The sequence below is a fragment of the Dryobates pubescens genome (assembly GCF_014839835.1).
Source record: "Dryobates pubescens isolate bDryPub1 chromosome W unlocalized genomic scaffold, bDryPub1.pri SUPER_W_unloc_1, whole genome shotgun sequence".
Classification (NCBI taxonomy): Eukaryota; Metazoa; Chordata; class Aves; order Piciformes; family Picidae; genus Dryobates; species Dryobates pubescens.
In genome coordinates this window covers 637,370-662,786 of record NW_026530688.1, presented here as the reverse complement: position 1 = coordinate 662,786, position 25,417 = coordinate 637,370, and the positions used below count along the sequence as shown (strand labels likewise).

General features: G+C 49.6%; 1 protein-coding gene across 1 annotated transcript in view; it reads right to left on the bottom strand.

Annotated features, from left to right (window-relative positions):
- The window catches only part of LOC104306477 (polycomb group RING finger protein 3-like), a 228,071-nt gene that overhangs the window by 18,487 nt on the left and 184,167 nt on the right, over nucleotides 1–25,417 (bottom strand). Inside the window, exon 7 of the mRNA XM_054179250.1 lies at nucleotides 7,421–7,558. Coding sequence (XP_054035225.1) covers nucleotides 7,421–7,558 — 138 coding nt within the window. The remainder of the gene's footprint in view (nucleotides 1–7,420; nucleotides 7,559–25,417) is intronic.

The following is a 25,417-nucleotide window of genomic DNA, read 5'->3' as shown; positions in this document are numbered from 1 at the left end:
GGCTCACCAACGTGGGGCCGGGTAATTAAGTAATTAAGTTGATTTATTGCTTGTCTCAGCCGGAGAAACGAAATTAAGATGTTGTGGGTTTTTAAGCAGTTGCTGTTTTCCATGTGTTCTATATTGGTCTACCGGTACTGCATCGGGTTGATGTTAGACCAGATAGGTAAATATTTAATGCGTAAAATCTATTTGTGGTTTATGCATAGGATCCAGCTGTTGTATAAACACTGTTTGGGTTTTTTTCGGCTCACTAATTACAGCAACAGAACGTCTTCCACTTTGCCGATCGAGATAAGGGAGTTTAACACTACAGGAGGTCAAAGAGTAACTTTAAGTGCTGGCTGGGATCTTAAGGTGATTTATTTGACGGGTGTAATCCTGCTGTTGCTGATAATTAATGTCTATCTGCTGTGGGCTCTATATATAGAGAAAAAGGTTTCTCGACCATGTTTTGTGATTAAACAAAAATCTAGAAAGCGTAGGCGTTCCTCTAAATCTGCCCCAGAGTCCTCAAGTGACGAGGAAGGGGCTGCGTCAGTCAGAAAAATAGCAAAACCTATTGGCAAAGCAGCCTTAAATGCTCCACTCCCTGACTTTGGCAAGCAGCCAGGGGCGGCTCCCATTCCCAAGATGGCGACCGGTAGTGAGGCAAGGTCATTTCCGTCCGCCATGACAGGACCGGAAGGGGCCCCCACGGCGGCTGATTTAGATCAGGACCTGTCAGCTTCTATCAGGATGGCTGTAAACTCAAACACAGCTCCAGTTAAACAAGTAGCAGTCTTAAAGACCAGAGGTGGAAAGGCCAAAGCTGATCCAGGAGCTAGTGGAGCTAATGGAGGAGAAGAGCAGGAGACCGATCCCGGTGAGGGAACCTCTACTAGACAGACTGATCCTGGTGAGGGAACCTCTGCTAGGAAAGTGCCTGCTGAAGATGAGGAGAAGATTTGTCTTAGAGATATAGCTGAGTTATTGAGATCATCACAGGATGGAGATGCAGCTAAGACAGCAGCTGGCAGTGGTGCTTTTCAGCTTAAAGAGGTCCTTAGGAGAGTGACAGCAGGATTATGGGGACAAAAGTTTCAGGAAGATGTGATAGATGGAGAGCAAGATGACATCACCGAATGCTCGTCACCGAGGGAGGAGATTCGCAATGTCTGCAAAGATTACCTCAGAGCAGATAAGGAACCCATCCTATCTTGGCTTGCTAGGTGTTATGATACAGGTGCTCCAGCTCTAATAGCTGGAGACAAGTCAGCAGCCCAGCTAGGAACTCTCTCAAAGGATAATGGAATAGATAGACATCTAGCCAGGATTCTCGGTAAGGTTAATCTGTGGATACGCCTTTTAATGGTGGTTTCCCTGAGATACCCTTCCCGAGATGATCTTCCATGGAATCCTAAGCCCTGGACTACCATAGATGAGGGAATTAAGCGTCTGAGAGAGTTTGCCATTAGAGAGATACTCTATGGTGACCATGATACTCTGAATCCTGATGACATTCCTGTGGCAGCTGGTCTTGCTAAAAAGCTCATCAAGCTTGCTCCTTCCAATTATGCAAACATTTTGGCAAGCAGAATTGTGGCAAGAAATTATGGTGGAGATCCTCCTACGGTTGGTCAATTCACTGATCAACTAAGACAATTGGATGATAGCATGACACGTGTTTCTTTGGTTTAAGCCATTAAAGCTCTGTCTAGTGAGATAAAGGATTGCATGAGAGCGCTGAAGGATGAAATCAAAGATTCCATATGCCAATTGGCACAAAGAGATAATTCCAATTCTTCCTCCAGGTGGGTGCAGGTTTCAGCTGTGAGGAATAGACGTCCTCAATCAAAGGGGGTCATTCCAAAACAGGCCAAAACAAAACAGACCACCAAGGCAATCACGTAGGACCATTTGGATAACTCTACGTGATCAGTTTGGTGAGAACATGAACAGGTGGGATGGTCAACCGACTTCTAATCTTTTCAGGAGACTGAGGGAACTGCAAAGTGGCAGAACCCAGGGTAGCAATACCAGAAGGGTAGCTGTTACTTCCACAGTTCCCCAGGACAACAATGACAGCTCCAACAGTGGCTCCAGTTCTAACACTGCACAGTGTGCTCGTTGCACCTGTGGAAATGTCCCCCATAATTAGGGGTGTCCTGCCTCCCGCCAGGGGGAGGAGAGGGATAATGGAGATAACAGAATCTATTGGGATGTGTACATCCAGTGGCCTGGCACTTCACACTTTCGGAAGTACACGGCCTTGGTTGACACAGGAGCTCAGTGCACCATATTGCCATCAAATTATCAGGGATCAGAGTCCATAACTATTCTGGGAGTCACTGGTGGATCTCAAGAGTTAAGTAAGGTAGAGGTTAATATAAGTCTAACTGGTAAGCAGTGGAAGAAGCATACAGTTGTGACCGGACCTGATGCACCTTGTATTTTGGGAATTGATTTTCTGAGAGAAGGGCGTTTCAAGGACCCTAAGGGTTACAAATGGGCTTTTGGAGTAGCTTCTGTAGAGATTGATGGACAAAAGCTGAAGCTGTCTGCTAGACCTGAACTTTCTGATGAATCTGCAGTTGTGGGACAACACAAGATTCAGGACATTAAGTTGCCGGTTGCTTCTCGGACTGTGCATCACAGACAATACAGAACCAACCGTGACTCTTTGTTGCCCATTCAGAATCTGATTCGTCAGTTGGAGAGTCAGAAAGTCATCAGCAAAACTCATTCACCTTTCAACAGTCCAGTGTGGCCTGTGCGAAAGCCGAATGGAGACTGGCGTCTGACAGTGGACGACCGAGCCCTGAATGAAGTAACACCGCCTATGAGTGCAGCAGTACCAGACATGATGGAACTCCAGTATGAGCTGGAATCCAAAGAGGCCAAATGGTATGCTACCATAGACATTGCTAATGCATTCCTCTCTATTCCCATAGCAGAGGAATGCAGGCCTCAGTTTGCTTTCACCTGGAGAGGAATCCAGTACACTTTCAACAGACTGCCAATGGGCTGGATCCACAGCTCCAGCATCTGTCATGCAGTAATCCATGACGCTCTGGAGGAAGGTGGTGCTCCAGAACACATCCAGTTCATCGATGATATCATCGTCTGGGGTAAAACTGCTGAGGAAGTCTTTGAGAAAGGCAACAAAATCATGGACATTCTTCTGAATGAAGGTTTTGCCATCAAGAGAGACAAAGTGAAAGGTCCTACCACAGAGATCCAGTTTCTGGGAGTGCAGTGGCAGGATGGACGCCGACACATTCCAGTGGATGTGGTAAATAGAGTCTCTACCATGGCAAATCCCACCAACAACCAAGAAACTCTACGTTTCTTGGGGATAGTGGGATTTTGGAGACTACACATTCCTGGATACAGTCAGATTGTGAAACCTCTGTATGATGTGACTCGGAAGAGGAACAGTTTCCACTGGGGACCTGAACAGCAAGCAGCCTTTGACCAGATAAAGCAAGAAGTGGTACAAGCAGTGGGTCTGGGACCTGTCCAAGATGGTCCAGACATTAAGAACATTTTGTACACGGCTGCAGGTGACAATGGTCCAACCTGGTGCTTGTGGCAAAAAGCTCCAGGTGAGACACGTGGACGACCTCTTGGTTTCTGGAGTCGAGGTTACAGAGGTTCAGAGGCTAATTATACTCCAACAGAGAAAGAGATTCTAGCTGCCTATGAAGGAGTGAAAGCAGCTTCTGAAGTAATTGGAACTGAATCACAACTTCTCTTAGCTCCCAGATTGCCAGTTTTGAATTGGATGTTCAAAGACAAAGGTTCCACACCACATCATGCCACAGATTCCTCCTAGTCTAAGTGGATGGCTCTGATAACACAGAGAGCTCGAATGGGAAATCTTGAAAGACCTGGTCTGGTGGAGGTGATCTCAAGTTGGCCTGAAGATGCCAACTGTACTAAACCTCCAGAGGAGAGAGTAACTCATGCTGAGGAAGCTCCTCCTTACAATGACCTTTCAGATGATGACAAGAAGTATGCTTTGTTCACAGACGGTTCCTGTCGTCTCGTCGGGAACAAGCAAAGGTGGAAGTCTGCCGTGTGGAGTCCAACACGCCGAGTTGCAGAGGCGAAGGATGGAGGAGGAGAATCCAGTCAGTTTGCAGAGGTAAAAGCTGTCCAGCTAGCTCTCGACATAGCTGAATGTGAGAGATGGCCAAAGCATTCTCTCTACACCGACTCCTGGATGGTAGCCAATGCTCTATGGGGTTGGCTAAAGAACTGGAAAAAGAATGGCTGGCAGAGGAAAGGAAAACCCATCTGGGCAGCCGACCTGTGGCAAGACATTGCTGATCGAATCGAGAGAATTCCAGTGAAAGTGAGACACATTGATGCTCACATTCCTAAGAGCAAAGCTACTGAGGAACAGCAGCACAACCATCAGGCAGATTTAGCTGCAAGAGACAGATCCTGTGGAGACACGGAACTCCAGAGAGGATTGAGTCAGACAACGGAACTCACTTCAAGAACAACCTTGTAAGGAGCTGGGCAAAACAGCACGGTATTGAGTGGATTTTCCACATTCCTTACTATGCACCAGCTGCAGGGAAGATTGAACGCTACAACGGTTTGTTGAAGACCACTCTCAAAGCCATGGGAGGTGGATCTTTGAAAAACTGGGAGAAACATTTAGCACAAGCAACCTGGCTGGTGAATAGTAGAGGTTCAGTGAACCGAGCTGGACCGGCACATTCAGATCTGCTACGGAGAGTAGAAGGTGATAGAGTTCCTGTTGTTAGAGAGAAGAATCTGTTAGGTAAAACTGTTTGGGTATTTTCACCCTCAGGAGAGGCTAAACCTGTCCGAGGGGTGGTTTCAGCAGAAGGTCCGGGTCACACTTATTGGGTAATGCAGGAGAATGGTCAAATTCAGTGTATTCCACAAAGAAATTTAACTTTAGCTGAAAGAGTTTAATTTCAGACTGTCGTACAGCTACAACGCACCCAAAGGAAGAATCCGTGAGGAATCTACAGTGTACGAACCCTGAGAACCCTGAGTCAACTGAGAGTCCCTGTGTTCCTGTTTGCTTTTTCTTCACATCGTCTGCGGAGAGACAAGCTGGTTTCCATTTTCCTATTTCCTAACTTTTGTGGACTTCTGAATCATCTACATCTGAGTATAGCTGGAACAGACTATGAACTTTGCTCACGAACTGTAAATATTGTTTCCGATTGGATGGACAGTGCGAACGACCAATGAAATTGTTTAGAAGGGGTGGATTGTGGCCGTTTGACGCTGTGCCTTTAAGAAAGGGGCACACTGGCTAAATGTTTGTAAAATATTTTGGTATTCTAAACAAATTTCATTGGCCAAGGATTGTGGGAGGTCAGATTCGACCCGGGGGAGCTGGGAACTTTCTCTCAGTCTTCCTTCCTTCGCTGTCCCTCTCGGCTGGATCTCCTTCTGGGATTCTGGCCAACTAACATAAGATACTAACTCCTGTGCCAGGCCTTTCTTCCTTTCCTGCCCTGTTAACCGTCCACATCTCTTTTCTACCTCTTTTGGGGGAGAAGGGAGGTAGGGGGGTGAAGGGGGCACAGGGGGAAGCCCCCTCTGTGGGGGGTCTGGTTTCTGGTTGAGTTCATTTGCTGTATATTCGTGTATATATTGTAAAATACCTGTATTTGTTGTGTTACATATAATCTATCACAGTATCACACAGTATCACAGTAACTAAGGTTGGAAGAGACCCCAAGGATCATCAAGTCCAACCTGTTCCAACAGACCTCACAACTAGACCATGGCACCAAGTGCCACGTCCAATCTCCCCTTGAACACCTCCAGGGACGGCGACTCCACCACCTCCCTGGGCAGCCCATTCCAATGACGAATGATTCGCTCAGTGAAGAACTTTTTCCTCACCTCGAGTCTAAACCTCCCCTGGCACAGCTTGAGACTGTGTCCCATTGTTCCGGCGCTGGTTGCCTGGGAGAAGAGACCAACCCCCTCCTGTCTACAACCACCTTTCAGGTAGTTGTAGAGGGCAATGAGGTCACCTCTGATCCTTCTCTTCTCCAGGCTAAACAATCCCAGCTCCCTCAGCCTCTCCTCATAGGGCTTGTGCTCAAGGCCTCTCACCAGCCTTGTTGCCCTTCTCTGGACACGTTCAAGTGTCTCGATGTCCTTCTTAAACTGAGGGGCCCAGAACTGGACACAGTACTCAAGGTGTGGCCTAACCAATGCAGAGTACAGGGGCACAATGACCTCCCTGCTCCTGCTGGCCACACTATTCCTAATACAGGCCAGGATGCCATTGGCCCTCTTGGCCACCTGGGCACACTGCTGGCTCATGTTTAGGCAGGTGTCAATCAGCACCCCCAGGTCCCTCTCTGTTTGGCAACTCTCCAGCCACTCTGACCCCAGCCTGTAGCTCTGCATGGGGTTGCCGTGGCCAAAGTGCAGCACCTGGCACTTGGACTTATTAAATGCCATCCCATTGGACTCTGCCCATCTGTCCAGTCGGTCAAGGTCCCTCTGCAGAGCCTTTCTACCCTTTAACTGACTAACATCTGTTCCCAACTTGGTGTCATCTGCAAACTTGCTGATGACTGACTCAACCCCCTCATCCATATCATCAATGAAGATGTTAAAGAGGATGGGGCCCAGCACTGACACCACTGGTGACTGGCCGCCAGCCGGACGTGGCACCATTCACCACCACTCTCTGGGCTTGGCCCTCCAGCCAGTTCCTAACCCAGCACAGAGTGTTGCAGTCCAAACCACGAGCTGACAGCTTAGCCAGCTGTTTCCTTGTAAAATATACTCATTTCTCGGACTGAGTTTTAGCCGCGGTTTCTTTCTCAGTGGGGGAGGGAAAGCAGAGCCTTTCCTCTCAACCCACCACACTGAGTTTCACTCAGAGTAGAGAAGTAGAAGAAAGTGTATGTGCTGTTTTCCATTAAATCAGTCTTTAGTGTCCATATGTTATAATCTATTCTTTGCATTGAGTAAAAAATCTCTGCTAGGGCAGCATACCCCTTCATTTAAGGCCTTGAAACAAAGCATCTTGCAAGAGTCAGTTTTAACACAGGTGGAAAACACATAACCAAGCCTTTTAGTATGTTTTAAAACTGATCATGGAACCATACACTGAGCTGCACTGCCAACTCTGATAAAGCCAAGAATCAATGAGAGCTACATCTCCACTGAACTGGAAGGGGGGAAAAAAAGGCAAGATGATCAGCATCCTTAAATTAAAAGGGGGAGAGATAAATTTGGAGAAAAATCTATTTGTCTGCATTCAGCTCCTCAATTTAAATAGCCATTTTCTTTTTCTTTCCATTAGGAATTAGTGTGTGCTTCAGGTTTTTAACAATTTGGTTGGAAGGAAAGACACTGTTTTGAAAATAATCCATAAGACTGTAATTTGCAAAATAATTTTAAAATATCAAAATATTACCTCATTAAAAGAAGAAAGGTTAAGTTTTTTAGCAATGAACTTCTTTAGATGCAATACTGTTGCTTGTGCTGAGCAGCGGATCCATTTTCGTTTCAATCCACGTAATTTGCTGCTATTGCATTCCAAGCAGATGCTTACCTTCAGGAAAAAGCAAAACCAGTCAGAGCTAGTTGACAGAATTTTCTGCAGTCCTCTTTATGTATTTTACATGCAGCATTTGTAAGTCTAACAAAAAGGTGAAAATATAGAATACTAGTATTCTTTAAAGCAAAATGCATGCAATGTCATTTAAAAAAAAAGTAGTCTAGTATTTTGTCAGCTTACTGTTAAGCATCATCCAACTCAAAAGGGAACTGGACCAAAGTTCATGGCAGAACTTTGGGGCTGACTTGTTCCAGAGCTTTATTCTAACCACAGAGGTTACAACTAGTTCAGAAGCAGCCTGGCTTGAGGCCAAAGAAAGATATTTAATATGAAAATCTGTTGGTACCCTGAACTCATTTCCCTCCTCCCCAGGGCTTTCATTGCCTTATCTTGTCTCAGAGGCACCCACAAAACAGTCAGCAACAGCCACCCAAAAATGTGGATTTATTGTAACCAAAATTACTTGGCACTCCTTTCAACACAATTAACTTACAAGTTTGGGTGACTATTGTTGTCTGTTTTGTGGCATAGTGAGCAGAATGTCAATAGAGGAATTACTCCGGAAGCATAACTGTGCATCTTCTGCCCCAGATATTAAATGGGTGAAGGAGAAGTTGTATGACCCTGTAGCAGTTGTGGAAAGGCTTGAACAAAACCCTGTAAGGTTTTGGAATAGCACAGATAAAGGGGATATGTGTGCTGTCCTAAGTGCTTGTTTAGTTCAGACACAGGATTACTCCAAAATGTTAGAGGCTAAAGCATGTTATTTGGAGAGACATGTGCAAAGAGAAAAGGGGCTGACACGTGTTGCTTGAGCTTCTGGTAGCACAAATGAAAGTTAACCACAGGTACAGATCCTGAGGATTCAGATGGAAACACATGGGGAGATGCTGATGAAAGTATTTCTTATGAAACAGAGGAATTTAAGGAAAAGGAAGTGTGAACAGAGACGCATACAGGCCCATGTGGCAAGAATCCCCAAACCTCTGTCCGTACAATGCCCTGATTGGGATCAGAGCTAAATGAACTCTAGGATAAGTTTTCACACAAGCTGGGTGAGTCTCTTTAACTGGAGGTGATCAGATACTGCTTAGTGATGATGAGGCAACAGAGGTTTGGGGACCCGAAGTGTTTCTGAGCGATGGGCCAGCAGGCAACCTGTTGATAACTTCCTGTGACCGTTTGAGGCTGTGCCTTTAAGAACAAACAGTGCTGGGACACACTGGCTAAATGTTTTTGGTACTAGAACAAAAACATTCTGATATTCTAAATGAATTTCATTGGTGGATGGATAAAATGCAACTTTAAATTGTAAAGCAGTTGGAATTTTTTTCCTCTCTCAGTTCAGTTTGGTTTGGGAGTTTGGGTTTCAGCCTGTTCTCCCTGCCTGCTCTCTCTGCGAACTGCTGGAGTTGGCCTTCAGATAAGCAAAAACTAATCCTGCATGGGCTTTTGAAAGCTTTATAATGATTCTTTTCCTTACTAACTTGCCTTTCTTTCTCTCTAACCCCTTTTTGGGAAAAAAGGGAGGTAGGGGGGTAGAGAGGGGGTTACAGGGAGGGGATCCCTCCTGAGGGAGGGATTTTTGTTGTGTTATTTCTCTTTGCTGTATATTTCCATATATGCTTGTAAATATATAGCTTTGCTCCTTTGACTGGGTTAGCTGTGGTTTCTTACTCTGTGGAGGAGGGAGAGCTAAGCCCTCTCTCAACCTACCACAGTATCTTATTGGGCTGGGGTGTACACCCCAAAAAAAGGAGAGAACTTGTTATTATCTGGGTGAAAGGTGGGAGTACAAAAGGCTGCTTGTGTCCAGACAGTATATGAGAGGGCAGCACAAGGTATGCTGAGCACCTCAGACCACTCATTAAAGGGCTACCAGCTGCTTAAAAAATATGTGTTCAGACTCTTTGAGAAAGGATTCAAAGGGCCGTAGACCGTAATCAGCAAAATCCCTGGAATCATCCATGCATGTGATGGCCATAACAGAGTGATTGAGGCCTGAAGAGACAGATAATGAGCCTCACCCACTCCCCTTATAACTCTCAGGTCTGGCCAGTCTGTAAACGTGGTGGGCAATGGCATCTGAAAATTGATTATAGAAAATCTGTCCCAAGTATAACCTCAGTGGTAATAACAATACAAGCAGCTTCCCACTGGTGGGAGTTTTTATGATTTTCTTAAGGGAGGAGGACAAAGCCAAATTTGTTTTACCTCAGAAGGGACAAAATACAGCTTTCAGTGATTGCTCATCCCTTCTATGATCTGCTCAGGGAAAATAGGGCATGGGATAAGACTCCACAATATACAGAGAGCCTTAATGTCCTAAAGGATGAGCTTAAGGCTTATCAAAGGCTAGGCCCACTACATCTACAGGATCCTTTATTAACATAATGGGGGTTTGCAGAACCTATTGTGGTTTGGCTCGATAGCCGGTCAGAACCGCTGCCTCGGGACAGCGTTGCTTGCTTTGTGATTTTCTGCTTGGCTTTTTGCCTTGCTTTTGGGGTTTAGGGGGTAGGGAGGACTCCTGGGGGGCAGGGATTGAGGCGGGCTCGTGCTCTTGCGAGCGTGCCTGACGTCAGCCGCGGGAGATTTAAATCCCGGGCGGGCTGTGCGGGCGGTGCCAGTTTGGCTCGATAGCCGAGAGCCTTTCGGCTGCTTGCAAAAAAAAAAAAAAAAATTTTTTGTTTTCACTCCAACGCTGCACCATGGTCATTACTCGGACCAAGGGTAGAAAAACAGCATCTACCCAGACAGAGTTGTTTCTCCAGCATGCTGGAGTCCAGGCTGCCAGCTGCAGAGAGTGCTTCAGCCTGGCAGTTGGAAGAGAGGGAGAGGGAGAGGGAGAGGGAGAGGGAGAGGGAGAGGGAGAGGGAGAGGGAGAGGGAGAGGGAGAGGGAGAGGGAGAGGGAGAGGGAGAGGGAGAGGGAGAGGGAGAGGGAGAGGGAGAGGGAGAGGGAGAGGGAGAGGGAGAGGGAGAGGGAGAGGACACCTGTATCAGGTGTGAGCAGGTGAACTTTCTCCTCAGCCTGGTGGCTGAGCTGAAGGAGGAGGTGTCTAGGCTGAGGTCAATAAGGGAAAGCAAAAGGGAGTTAGATTTGTGGGAGAAGGCTCTGCAGATCTCCCCTGCTGAGGGACGGACCCCTGAAAACGGAGAGGGATGGACACGGGTCCCTGCCAAGGGTGGCAAGAGAAATCCACCACGGCCCTCTCCTCCTCCTCCACTGCCCTTGCATAATAAGTATGAGGCCCTGCAGGCTGAGGGCGGTGGGGATGAGAGGGCTGAGGAGCAGCCATCCAGAGGGGAGATCAAGGCCAAGCGGTCCCTGCTGGCTGTAACAACCAGCTCCAGGGAGCAGCCTAAGGCCAAGCCTAAGGCCAAGCAGTTCCCACCAGCTATAACGACCAGCTTCACAAAGAAAAGGAGAAGGGTTATAGTTGTTGGGGACTCTCTCCTGGGGGGTACTGAGGGACCCATATGTCGTCCCGACCCATCTCACAGGGAGGTCTGCTCTCTACCCGGGGCGCGGGTAAGGGACATTGCAAGGGGAATCCCCAAGCTCATCAGTCCCTCTGACTATTACCCTCTACTGCTAATACAGGCTGGGAGTGATGAGATCGACAGGAAGGGCACCAGGGCAATTAAGAAGGAGTTCAGGGCCCTTGGGCAATTGATTGATGGGGCAGGCGCCCAAGTGGTGTTCTGCTCAGTTCCCTCAGTGGCAGGGGAGTACACTGAGAGGAACGGGAGAACCCACACCATCAACAAGTGGCTCAGGGAATGGTGCAAGCGGAGGAACTTTGGTTTCTTTGATCATGGGGCAACTTTTACAGCACCCGACCTGCTGGGTCCTGATGGGGTGCATTTATCTAGAAGGGGCAAGAGAGTCCTAGCACTGGAGTTGGCAGGGCTCATTAGGAGGGCTTTAAACTAGGTCTGAAGGGGGTGGGTGAAGACATCGGTCCCTCTGCAGAGGTAAGAGTAGGGCACAAGGTAGGGTCAATTGCACGCAGCCTGGGCAATAAGCAAGAGGAGCTGGAGGTCCTAATCCACCAGGGCAACTATGATATAGTTGCCATCTCAGAAACATGGTGGGACAACAGGCACGATTGGAGTGCTACACTGGGGGGTTACAGGCTCTTTAGGAGGGATAGGCGAGGGAGAAGAGGTGGAGGGGTGGCTTTGTATATTAGGGAGACACTTTCTGCCTCAGAACTTGAGGTGGAAGATGAGGGAATTGAGAGCCTGTGGGTTAAAATCAGAGGGCAGCCCAACAAATCTGACATCCGGGTTGGAGTCTGTTATAGACCACCCAACCAGGATGAGGAGGTTGATGAATTATTCTACAAACAACTGGAGGCTGTTTCAAGATCATCAGATCTTGTCCTCGTGGGGGACTTCAACCTGCCAGATATCTGCTGGGAACTTAATTCAGCAGAGAGAAGGCAGTCCAGAAGATTCCTGGAGCGAATAGAGGACTGCTTCCTGACGCAGCTGTTAAGCGAGCCTACCAGGGGACAGGCTCTGCTTGACCTGCTGCTCTCCAATAGGGAAGGGCTGGTGGGAGATGTGACTGTGGGAGGCTGCCTAGGGTGCAGTGACCACGAGATAGTGAAGTTTTCAATCTGCAGGGAGATAGGGAGGACCACCAACAGAAACTTCACCTTGGACTTCCGGAGGGCAAACTTCAGCCTCTTTAAGAAACTTATTTGTAAAGTTCCCTGGGTACCAACCCTCATGAACCTAGGGGTCCAGGAGGGTTGGACCTACTTCAAACAGGAGCTCTTGAAGGCACAGGAACTGGCGGTTCCCATGTGCCGAAAGATGAGCCGGAGGGGAAGGCGACCGGCCTGGATGAGCAAGCAGCTCCTGGAGGAATTAAGGGAAAAAAAGAGGCTGTATCACCTTTGGAAGGAGGGGAAGGCTTCTCGAGGTATGTTCAAGGAAGTGGTTAGATTATGTAGGAATAAAATTAGAGAGGCAAAGGCCCAGTTGGAACTGAAACTGGCCACCTCTGTCAAAGACAATAAAAAGCAATTTTACAAATATATCAACGCTAAAAAGAAGGGCAAGAAGAACCTCCACTCCTTACTGGACCTGGAGGGGAACACAGTGACCGAAGATGAGGAAAAGGCTGAAGTCCTGAACGCCTTCTTTGCCTCGATGTTTAACAGCAAGGTAGGAGTCCAGGATGAGTGGCCTCCTGAGCTGGGTAATAGGGTCGGGGAGCAGTGTAATGCCCCAGAAATCCATGAGGAATTAGATCGGGACCTGCTGAGCCACTTGGACACCCACAAGTCCATGGGACCGGATGGGATCCATCCTAGGGTGCTGAGAGAGCTGGCAGATGAGCTGGCCAAGCCGCTCTCCATCATTTTCCTCCAGTCCTGGCTCACTGGAGAGGTCCCAGATGACTGGAAACTGGCCAATGTGGTGCCCATCTACAAGAAGGGACGGATGGAGGAACCCAGAAACTACAGGCCAGTCATCCTGACCTATGTGCCAGGGAAAGCGATGGAACAGATTATCCTGGAGGCAATAACTGCGCACCTGAAGGATGGCCAAGGGCTCAGGTCCAGCCAACATGGATTTAGGAAGGGCAGGTCCTGCCTCACCAACCTGATCTCCTTCTATGATCAGGTGACCCGTCTGGTGGACGCGGGGAGGCCTGTGGATGTAGTTTACCTGGACTTCATCAAGGCCTTTGACACCATCCCCCACAGTAAACTGCTGGCTAAGCTGTCAGCTCATGGTTTGGACCGCAACACTCTGTGCTGGGTTAGAAACTGGCTGGAGGGCCGAGCCCAGAGAGTGGTGGTGAATGGTGCCACGTCCGGCTGGCGGCCAGTCACCAGTGGTGTCCCCCAGGGATCAGTGCTGGGCCCCATCCTCTTCAACATCTTCATTGACGATATGGATGAGGGGGTTGAGTCAGTCATCAGCAAGTTTGCAGATGACACCAAGTTGGGAACGGATGTTAGTCAGTTAGAGGGTAGAAAGGCTCTGCAGAGGGACCTCGACAGACTGGACAGATGGGCAGAGTCTAATGGCATGGCATTTAACAAGTCCAAGTGCTGGGTGCTGCACTTTGGCCACGGCAACCCCATGCAGAGCTACAGGCTGGGGTGAGAGTGGCTGGAGAGTTGCCAAACAGAGAGGGACCTGGGGGTGCTGATTGACACCCGCCTAAACATGAGCCAGCAGTGTGCCCAGGTGGCCAAGAGGGCCAATAGCATCCTGGCCTGTATTAGGAATAGTGTGGCCAGCAGGAGCAGGGAGGTCATTGTGCCCCTGTACTCTGCATTGGTTAGGCCGCACCTTGAGTACTGTCATAGAATACATAGAATACATAGAATAGAATACATAGAATACATAGAATAAACCAGGTTGGAAGAGACCTTCAAGATCATCGCGTCCAACCGATCAACCAATCCAACACCACCCAAACAACTAACCCACGGCACCAAGCACCCCGTCAAGTCTTCTCCTAAAAACCTCCAGTGATGGCGACTCCACCACGTCCCCAGGCAGCCCATTCCAATGGGCAATCACTCTTTCTGTATAGAACTTTTTTCTAACATCCAGCCTGAACCTCCCCTGGCGCAGCCTGAGACTGTGTCCTCTTGTTCTGGTACTGCTTGCCTGGGAGAAGAGACCAACATCCGTCTGTCTACAACCTCCCTTCAGGTAGTTGTAGAGAGTAATAAGGTCACCCCTGAGTCTCCTCTTCTCCAGGCTAAGCAACCCCAGCTCCCTCAGCCTCTCCTCATAGGGCTTATGTTCCAAACCCCTCACCAACTTTGTTGCTCTTCTCTGGACTCGTTCCAGCAAGTCAACATCCTTCCTAAACTGAGGGGCCCAGAACTGGACACAGTACTCGAGGTGCGGCCTAACCAGCGCAGTGTACAGGGGCAGAATGACCTCCCTGCTCCTGTTGGCCACACTGTTCCTGATGCAGGCCAGAATGCCATTGGCCCTCTTAGCTGCCTGGGCACACTGCAGGTTCATGTTCAGTCTACCATCAACCAGCACCCCCAGGTCCCTCTCAGCCTGACTGCTCTCCAGCCACTCTGACCCCAGCCTGTAGCTCTGCATGGGATTGCTGTGGCCAATGTGCAGAACCTGGCACTTGGATGTGTTAAATCTCATGCCGTTGGACTCTGCCCATCTGCCCAGCCTGTCGAGGTCCCTCTGCAGAGCCTCTCTACCCTCCAGCAGATCAACTCCTGCCCCCAGCTTGGTGTCGTCAGCAAATTTACTGATGATGGACTCGATGCCCTCGTCCAGATCATCAATAAAGATGTTAAAGAGCATGGGGCCCAGTACTGATCCCTGGGGCACACCACTGGTGACTGGCTGCCAGCTGGATGTGGCACCATTCACCACCACTCTCTGGGCTCGGCCCTCCAGCCAGTTCCTAACCCATCGCAGTGTGCTCCCATCCAAGCCATGGGCTGACATCTTGGCCAGGAGTTTGCTATGGGGAACGGTGTCAAAGGCCTTGCTGAGGTCCAGGTAGACTACATCCACAGGCCTCCCCACATCCACCAGGCGGGTCACCTGATCATAGAAGGAGATCAGGTTGGTCAGGCAGGACCTGCCCTTCCTAAACCCATGCTGGCTGGGCCTGATCCCTTGGCCATCCTCTAAGTGTTGTGTGATTGCACTCAGGATGACCTGCTCCATAATCTTGCCTGGCACTGAGGTCAGGCTGACAGGCCTTTAATTCCCTGGCTCATCCAACCGGCCCTTCTTGTGGATGGGTACCACGTTGGCCAGCTTCCAGTCATCTGGGATCTCTCCAGTGAGCCAGGACTGATGAAAAATAATGGAGAGTGGCTTGGCCAGCTCATCTGCCAGCTCTCTCAGCACCCTAGGATGGATCCCATCTGGTCCCATGGACTTGTGGGGGTCTAAGCTGCTGAGGAGAGCTCCTATCACTTGCTCATGGAACACAGGGAAACCATGCAGCTCCCTGGCTCCCTCTGCCAGCTCTGCAGGCCAGCTGTCTGGTAGACGTTCTTTCCAGCTAGTAAAAATTGAGGTAAAGAAGGTGTTAAGTACCTCTGCCTTTTCCTCATCCTGTGTTACAACATTTCCCTCCATGTCAACCAAGGAGTGGAGGTTGTCCCTGCCCTTCCTTTTGCTATTAATATATTTATAGAAGGACTTTTTGTTGTCCTTCACATCAGAGGCCAGTTTAAGTTCCAAATGTGCTTTTGCCTCCCTAATTTTCCTCCTGCATGCCCTAGCAACCTCTTTAAACATTCCATGGGTTGCCTCACCTTTCTTCCAAAGATTATACACCCTCTTTTTTTCCCTTAGTTCTATTAAAAGTTCATTACACAGCCAGGCTGGCCGTCTGCCCCGGCGGCTCCTCTTCCGGCACACTGGCACAGCCTGCTCCTGAGCCTTCATCGGTTCTTTCTTGAAGTAGGTCCAGCCCTCCTGGCCCCCTTTATTTTTAAGGGCTTTCTCCCAAGGAACCCTCTGAATTATTTCCTTGAGCAACCTGAAGTCCGCCCTCCGGAAGTCCAGAGTGGAGGTCTTCTTGCTGCCCCTCTTCGTTTGACCAAATACCGAAAATTCAATTATTTCATGGTCACTGGCCCCTAAACACCCTCCGACCACCACATCACCCACCAGCCCTTCCCTGTTGGTGAAGAGGAGGTCAAGCATAGCCTTGCCCCTGGTAGGCTCACGCAGCACCTGGGATAAGAAGCTGTCCTCCATGCAGTCTAAGAACCTCCTAGACTGTCTCCTCTCTGCTGTGTTGAGATCCCAGCAGATGTCAGGCAGGTTGAAGTCACCCATAAGGACAAGGTCAGGAGATCTTGAGACAGCCTTAAGCTGTCTATAGAATGCTTCGTCGACATCATCCTCCTGGTTGGGTGGTCTATAACAGACTCCAACCAGGATGTCTGCCCTACCGGTCTTCCCTCTAATTCTTGCCCACAAGCATTCAACCTGATTGTCCCTAATCTCTAGCTCAATGGCATCTAGTGCCTCCCTGATGTACAGGGCCACCCCTCCACCCCTTCTTCCTTGTCTATCTCTCCTGAAAAGCCTGTAGCCATCAATTGCAGCACTCCAGTCATGTGAGCTATCCCACCACGTCTCCGTGATGGCAACTATGTCATAACTTTCCTGCTGCAACAAGGCTTCCAGCTCCTCTTGTTTGTTTCCCATGCTTCGTGCATTAGTGTACATGCACCTCAGCTGGGCTGCTGGTTTGGCCTCTGACCCTAGCTTACTGCCCCCAGACTCTTGCCTGAGGGGACTAGTTTCAGCCCCTCCCCCCTTCGAAACTAGTTTAAAGCCCTGTCGATGAGAGCTGCCAGTTCCCTCCCCAGAATCTTTTTACCTTTTGGGGACAGGCCATTCTCATATACTGTGACCATTCCCCTTCTTTGGGACAGATGTACTCCATCTGTTGCCAGGTGGCCTGGTGCAGTAGAAATTTTACCAAGATCAAAAAACCCAAAATTCTTTTGTCTGCACCAGCCTCTAAGCCACTTGTTGATTATGGCTGCTGTCCTGTTCCTTGTGGTATTCCCTCCTGGAACTAAGGGTATTGAGGAAAAAATTATTTGAGCACCTGACCCCTCAACCAGATCTCCCAGGGCCCTGAAATCATTTTTGATAGCCCTGTGTGGCCGTTTGACACTGTGCCTTTAAGGAAGGGGCACACTGGCTAAATGTTTGTAAAATATTTTGGTTTTCTAAACGAATTTCATTGGCCAAGGATTGTGGGAGGAGAGATTGGACCCAGGGGAGTTGGGAACTTTCTCTCAGTCTTCCTTCCTTCGCTGTCCCTCTCCGCTGGATCTGCTTCTGGGATTCTGGCCAACTAAGATAAGATACTAACTCCCTGTGCAAGGCCTTTATTCCTTTCCTGCCCTGTTAACCGTCCACATCTCTTTTCTACCTCTTTGGGGGAGAAGGGAGGTAGGGGGGTGAAGGGGGCACAGGGGGAAGCCCCCTCTGTGGGGGGTCTGATTTCTGGTTGAGTTTATTTGCTGTATATTCCTGTATATATTGTAAAATACCGGTGTTTGTTGTGTTACATATAATCTGTTTCCTTGTAAAATATACTCTCATTTCTCTGACTGGGTTTAGCCGTGGTCTCTTTTCTCAGTGGGGGAGGGAAAGCAGAGCCTTTCCTTTCAAACCACCACACCCTGGGAGTTCTAACTACAACATCATCATTCCCTATCTGCATAAGTAGCAAAGGATAATAGTCAGAAGGCTGTACCAGCCTGGGTAGCCTTCTGGTAACATCATTAATTTGGGCTCCAGGGAAACAACAGAGTTCCCTATGAGATGGGTCTGGCTGACAAATGGGGCCCTCCATTCCCCTCAGAAGTGAATCGCCAATAACAATTACCCTGCTCTTTTTTTTGAGGGAGCAGGTCCTGATGCCAGGGGAGGGTTGTTTAACCTTAGGCTGTTTTGCCTTAGGCCGTTTAACCTTAGGTTGTTTACCCTTAGGCTCTTTAGCCTCAGGGAGAACCCCAGATGGTGTGTCCTCTGGTAACAGGACCGCCTCACCCTCGATCTCCAGTGCCCCATACCTGTTTTTCAAGAGCAGCGGGGAAGGTGTGGGAAGGCAAGGAGGTTTAACCTTGTGTCTTTTGAGAGGAACCTGTGTCCATTCCCCTCTGCTTTTTGGGTAACCAGCCTCTGCTGTGGGAGCCTGCAGAGCCTGCTTACTCTTGTTCATATCTTTCCCCCTCTGGTTTATCTCTTTCCTCTTCATGTTCATCTCTTCCCTACATTCCCTTACACTTTTAAGACTAGCAACCTCATCCTTTAGTCTGGCCACCAGATTAAGTCGGTAGTCAATCTGCTCACAACTTATGCAAGAGTTACCCCTACTACTCTGCATCTCAAGAGCCAGGCTCCAGCACTCTCTACAGCCAGATACCTGGACAGCTACCTGCTTGTGTTCTACCTCATTCTGGGTCGACACTGACTTTTTTAGGGAGGTTTTGCTACGAGTTACTACCATGATTGTCCCTTACCACAGCACCCACTAGGGAAAAAAAAAAAAAAAAGTAGCGAAACCGTGACAATACGGGCTGCCCGACGAAAAGACCCTCGCGCGCGGCAGTAAAGCGCGTTTAAATCAGCCGGGGGTGACGTAGCAGTCACAAGCCCCAGCGGCGCGAAGAGCCGATTCCCGCCGACCTCGCGGCGTGTTCAAGGGACGTTCTCAGCTCCGGCGGCCCCAACAGGAGAGAGTCGGACGGTCCCCGGTGGCTGCAGGTCCCGGTGCGGTCCCGGCACGGCTTCCCGACGAAAAGACCCTCGCGCGCGGCAGTAAAGCGCGTTTAAATCAGCCGGGGGTGACGTAGCAGTCACAAGCCCCAGCGGCGCGAAGAGCCGATTCCCGCCGACCTCGCGGCGTGTTCAAGGGACGTTCTCAGCTCCGGCGGCCCCAACAGGAGAGAGTCGGACGGTCCCCGGTGGCTGCAGGTCCCGGTGCGGTCCCGGCACGGCTTCCCGACGAAAAGACCCTCGCGCGCGGCAGTAAAGCGTGTTTAAATCAGCCGGGGGTGACGTAGCAGTCACAAGCCCCAGCGGCGCAAAGAGCCGATTCCCGCCGACCTCGCGGCGTGTTCAAGGGACGTACTGTGTCCAGTTCTGGGCCCCTCAGTTTAGTCTAGTTGTGGGGTCTGTTGGGACAGGTTGGACTTGATGATCCTTGGGGTCTCTTCCAACCTTGGTTATACTGTGATACTGTGATACATTCCAAAATGGACTGAGGGGGCTGAGTAGACCTTTACTATTTTCATCCACTTAATTTAAGGAAACCGAACAAAAGTATTCAGAGTGGGAAAAGGGATTCTGATCACTTCTCAGGGCAGTCAAGGAAGCAGAGAGGTTACATCCTTCACACAACAGCCCTTTCCCTCTGCTAAATTTTATCTTCAAGGGATCATCCTCCTCCCAAGGGGGTAGCCCAAAAGGCCACAGTGCAGATGTGGTATGCTTACCTAGAAGGAATTGGTCTGGCTAGGAGGAGGGTCTGGCTAAAGTCTCTAAGTTGTGACAACCTGTAAACCCAGATACAGTTTTGTTAGGTCAACCCCATAGACCTTCTCCAATTTAGGAGGCACCTGAACTTACCACACACAAATACAGAAGGAATGTGGTTCATGGATGCATTTGCCCATCATGTGTGATCTATGTGGCAATATAAAGCAGCAGCACTGGAAATTGGTACTGGGGAAACAGTTACAGAAGAGGGAGAAGGTAGTGCAGAGGTAGGGAATTGTGCACCCTCCTATTGGCAGCAGAGAATGGCACCACTATTATTATTCCTATGCAACCTACAAGGGTGACACAGAATGGATATGTCAATGAGAATCTAATCATTGGGAAATAGGCTACAGAAAAATCTGAAGAGCTGGACACTAGCAACAAAGGGGACCAATCCCTAGCACAGACACATGTGGGCCGAACTGTAATGGTGAAGTTACTCTCCAGTGTACCCATGAACCTGGCAAAACCCAGAGATCTCTATGACTGGGTACTCAGTGGATAATCTCTCACTTCTAACCCTAAAGTCTGGTTTCTAAACCAAGGCCAGCACGGTGCTTTCTTAAAAGACAATGAAGAAGTTGACTGCCTTGGTGTTTCACTGGCACTGGTACAACCAGGACCTTGGATGATAATGTGGACTCATCTGAGTGATGAAGTTACCTCATAGGATGGGGATAAGGACAACACTGTCATAATGTGGAAAAAGCTCATCTTGCAGGGGGGAAAGGGTCCTAGGACAAGAATTAGCAGGGTTCATTCACTGAGCTTTAAACTAGATTTGAAGGGAGATGAGATTCTATATACAAAACACCTCTGTTAGGTGTGAACAGGTGAATGACCTGAAGGAAAAAGTGATAAGACTATAGACTATAAAGGTGAAACACAAGGTCAGCCATTAGGGTTTGGAAGTAAGCCCACCATGTCTTCAAGAGGACTGAACCCCCGATGGTAAGACTGCCCAGTTGACAGGGAAGGGACTAGCGGAGTCCAGCAGTCCAAACGTCTGCTACAGCCTTAAGTAGCAGACTAACAAGCTGCACAACCCTGCGTGTCAGCTCGGAAAGCAGGACCAGTGCCTAGCCGCATGCCTGCGTGACCCTGCCGTTGCGGGAGAGAAGAGGAGCCGCCACTTCGCCACTCCATGCTCTGTGAACCCCAGGGAAATCCAGAGCACCGTCTGTGCCTGTGCTCCAAAGCCAGGACCACTCCGAGAGGGTCCCACCCACTCCCTCGAGTCACGCAAAGGGGAAGCCGCCGCTACGTGCAGCAGCGCCTCTTCCCTGGGACCGTCCACACGGGCCCCAAAGCCCGTTGCTGCAGGGCCGACCCCATCTAGGGACCAGCCCTCTGGCCCCTGCTGGGCCAACCATGCAGGACTGCTCCCTGCTGTCTGGAGGGAGCTGCCGGAGTCCTGCGAAGGGAGCCTGCTTACTGGCTAACCTACATTCTGACCCCTCTCTGCTGCTGCAGGAATAGAATAGAATAGAATAGACCAGGTTGGAAGAGACCTTCAAGATGACCACGCCCAACCTATCAACCAATCCAACCCACCTAAACAACTAAACCATGGCACCAAGCACCCCATCAAGTCTCCTCCTGAACACCTCCAATGATGGTGACTCCACTACCTCCCCGGGCAGCCCATTCCAATGGGCAATCACTCTCTCTGTATAGAACTTCTTCCTAACTGTGATGGATCGAGAAAGGGCCTAGCTCTCCCTCCCCCACAGAGAAAGAAACCACAGCTAACCCAGTCGGAGAAGCAAAGCTATATTTACAAGCATATACAGAATGCAGGTTATATATAACACAGTATCTACAGTATTTAAAATATATATTCAGAAATATACAACAAAGAAAAAATAACACAACAAAATTCCCTCCTTGAGAAGAGGAGGGTTTCCCTCCCTGTAACCCCCTCTCTCCCCCTACCTCCATTTTTTCCCAAAAAGGGGTTAGAGAGAGAAAGAAAGGCAGTTATTAAGGAAAAGAGTACTTATTAGGCTTCAAAAAGCACATGCAGGGATTAGTTTTGCTTATCTCAAGGTCAGCTCCGGCTAGTTTGCTCAGAAGCAGACAGGCTGGAAAGGCAGAACAGGCTGGAACAGCAGAACAGGCTGGAACTCCAAAAAATTACCACTGCACTGAAACTTAAAGTTGCATTCTACCAATCTACCAATGAAATTAGTTTAGAATATCATGTTTTCATTTTGATACCAAAACATTCAGCCAGTGTCCCAGCACTGTCCCTTTCTTAAAGGCACAGTCTCAAACAGTCACACTAACATCCAGGCTAAACCTCCCCTGGCACAGCCTGAGACTGTGTCCTCTTGTTCTGGTACTGGCGGCCTGGGAGAAGAGACCAACATCTGCCTGCCTACAACCTCCCTTCAGGTAGTTGTAGACAGCAATAAGGACACCCCTGAGTCTCCTTTTCTCCAGGCTAAGTAACCCCAGCTCCCTCAGCCTCTCCTAATAGGGCTTGTGTTCCAAGCCCCACACCAACTTTGTTGCCATTCTCTGGATTCGTTCCAGCAAGTCAACAGCCTTCCTAAACTGAGTGGCCCAGAACTGGACACAGTACTCGAGGTGTGGACTGGTGGATGTGGGGAGGCCTGTGGATGTAGTCTACCTGGACCTCAGCAAGGCCTTTGACACCGTTCCCCATAGCAAACTCCTGGCCAAGATGTCAGCCCATGGCTTGGATGGGAGCACACTGTGATGGATTAGGAACTGGCTGGAGGGCCGAGCCCAGAGAGTGGTGGTAAATGGTGCCACATCCAGCTGGCAGCCAGTCACTAGTGGTGTGCCCCAGGTGTACTGGGCCCCATGCTCTTTAACATCTTTATTAATGATCTGGATGAGGACATTGAGTCCATCATCAGTAAATTTGCTGACGACACCAAGCTGGGGGCAGGAGTTGATCTGATGGAGGGTTGAGAGGCTCTGCAGAGGGACCTTGACAGGCTGGACAGATGGGCAGAATCCAACGGCATGAGATTTAACACATCCAAGTGCCGGGTTCTGCACACTGGCCACAACAACCCCATGCAGAGCTACAAGCTGGGGTCAGAGTGGCTGGAGAGCAGTCAGGCTGAGAGGGACCTGGGGGTGCTAGTTGACGGTAGACTGAACATGAGCCTGCAGTGTGCCCAGGCAGCTAAGAGGGCCAATGGCATCCTGGCCTGCATCAGGAACAGTGTGGCCAGCAGGAGCAGGGAGGTCATTCTGCCCCTGTACACTGCACTGGTTAGGCCGCACCTCGAGTACTGTGTCCATTCTGGGCCCCTCAGTTTAGGAAGGATGTTGACTTGCTGGAACGAGTCCAGAGAAGAGCAACAAAGTTGGTGAGGGGTTTGGAACATAAGCCCTACGAGGAGAGGCTGAGGGAGCTGGGGTTGCTTAGCCTGAAGAAGAGGAGACTCAGGGGTGACCTTATTACTCTCTACAACTACCTGAAGGGAGGTTGTAGACAGACGGATGTTGGTCTCTTCTCCCAGGCAACCAGTACCAGGACAAGAGGACACAGTCTCAGGCTGCGCCAGGGGAGGTTCAGGCTAGATGTTAGGAAAAAGTTCTATACCGAAAGAGTGATTGCCCATTGGAATGGGCTGCCTGGGGAGGTGGTGGAGTCGCCATCACTGGAGGTTTTCAGGAGAAGACTTGATGGGGTGCTTGGTGCCATGGGTTAGTTGTTTGGGTGGTGTTGGATTGGTTGATCGGTTGGACGCGATGATCTTGAAGGTCTCTTCCAACCTGGTTTATTCTATGTATTCTATGTATTCTATTCTATGATATTAAAGAGCATGGGGCCCAGTACTGATCCCTGGGAGACACCACTAGTCGTCCGCAAATTTATTGATGATGGACTGAATGCCCTCATCCAGATCATCAATAAAGATGTTAAAGTGCATGGGGCCCAGTACTGATCCCTGGGGCACACCACTGGTGACTGGCTGCCAGCTGGATGTGGCACCATTCACCACCACTCTCTGGGCTCGGCCCTCCAGCCAGTTCCTAACCCAATGCAGTGTGCTCCCGTCCAAGCCATGGGCTGACAGCATGCCCAGGAGTTTGCTGTGGGGGACGGTGTCAAAGGCCTTGCTGAGGTCCAGGTAGACTACATCCACAGGCCTCCCCACATCCACCAGGCGGGTCACCTGATCATAGAAGCAGATCAGGTTGGTCAGGCAGGACCTGCCCTTTCTAAATCCATGCTGGCTGGGCCTGATCCCTTGGCCATCCTCTAAGTGTTGTGTGGTTGCACTCAGGATGACCTGTTCCATAATCTTTCCTGGCACTGAGGCTAGGCTGACAGGCCTGTAATTCCCTGGCTCATCCAACCAGCCCTTCTTGTGGATGGGCACCACGTTGGCCAGCTTCCAGTCTTCTGGGACCTCTCCAGTGAGCCAGGACTGTTGAAAAATGATGGAGAGCGGCTTGGCCAGCTCATCTGCCAGCTCTCTCAGCACCCTAGGATGGATCCCATCTGGTCCCATGGACTTGTGGGGATCCAAGCAGCTGAGGAGATCTCTAACTATCCCCTCCTCCTGGAACAGAAGGAAACTATGCTGCTCCCTGGCTCATTCTGCCAGCTCTGCAGGCCAGCTGTCTGGTAGACGTTCTGTCCTGCTAGTAAAAATTGAGGGAAAGAACTCTGCCTTTTCCACATCCTTTCTTACAATGTTTCCCTCCGTGTCAACCAAGGAGTGGAGGTTGTCCTTGCCCTTCCTCTTGCTATTAATGTATTTATAGAAGGATTTTTTTTTGTCCTTCACAGCAGAGGCCAGTCTAAGCTCCAAATGTGCTTTTGCCTCCCTAATTTTCTTCCTACATGATCTAGCAACATCCTTAAACATTCCATGGGTTGCCTCACCTTTTTTCTAAAGATGATACACGCTCTTTTTTCCCCTTAGTTCTATTAAAAGTTCATTACCCATCCAGGCTGGCCATCTGGCCCCGGCGGCTCGTCTTCTGGCACATTGGCACAGCCTGTTCCTGCACCTTCAAGAGTTCTTCCTTGAAGCAGGTCCAGGTCTCCTGGACCACTTTATTTTTAGGGGGTTTATCCCAAGGAACCCTCTGAGTTACTTCCTTGAGTAACCTGAAGTCTGCCCTCCGGAAGTCCAGAGTCGAGGCCTTCTTGCTGCCCCGCTTATATTGACTGAATACTGAAAATTCAATTATCTCATAGTCACTGGCCCCTAAACACCCTCCGACCACTACATCACCCACCAGCCCTTCCCTGTTGATGAAGAGGAGGTCAAGCATAGCCTTACCCCTGGTAGGCTCGTGCAGCACCTGGGATAAGAAGCTGTCCTCCATGCACTCTAAGAACCTCCTAGACTGCCTCCTCTCTGCTGTGTTGAGATCCCAGCAGATATCAGGCAGGTTGAAGTCGCCCATAAGGACAAGGTCAGGTGATCTTGAGACAGCCTGAAGCTGCCAATAGAATGCTTCATCAACATCTTCCTCCTGGTTGGGTGGTCTATAACAGACTCCAACCAAGATGTCTGCCCTGCCAGTCTTCCCTCTAATTCTTACCCACAAGCACTCAACTTGATTGTCCCTAATCTCCGTCTCAACATCATCTAGTGCCTCCCTGATGTACAGGGCCACCCCTCCACCCCTTCTTCCTTGCCTGTCTCTCCTGAAGAGACTGTAGCCATCAATTGCAGCGCTCCAGTCATGTGAGTCGTCCCACCATGTCTCTGTGATGGCAACTACATCATAACTTTCCTGCTGCAACAGGGCTTCCAGCTTCTCTTGTTTGTTACCCATGCTTCGTGCATTAATGTACA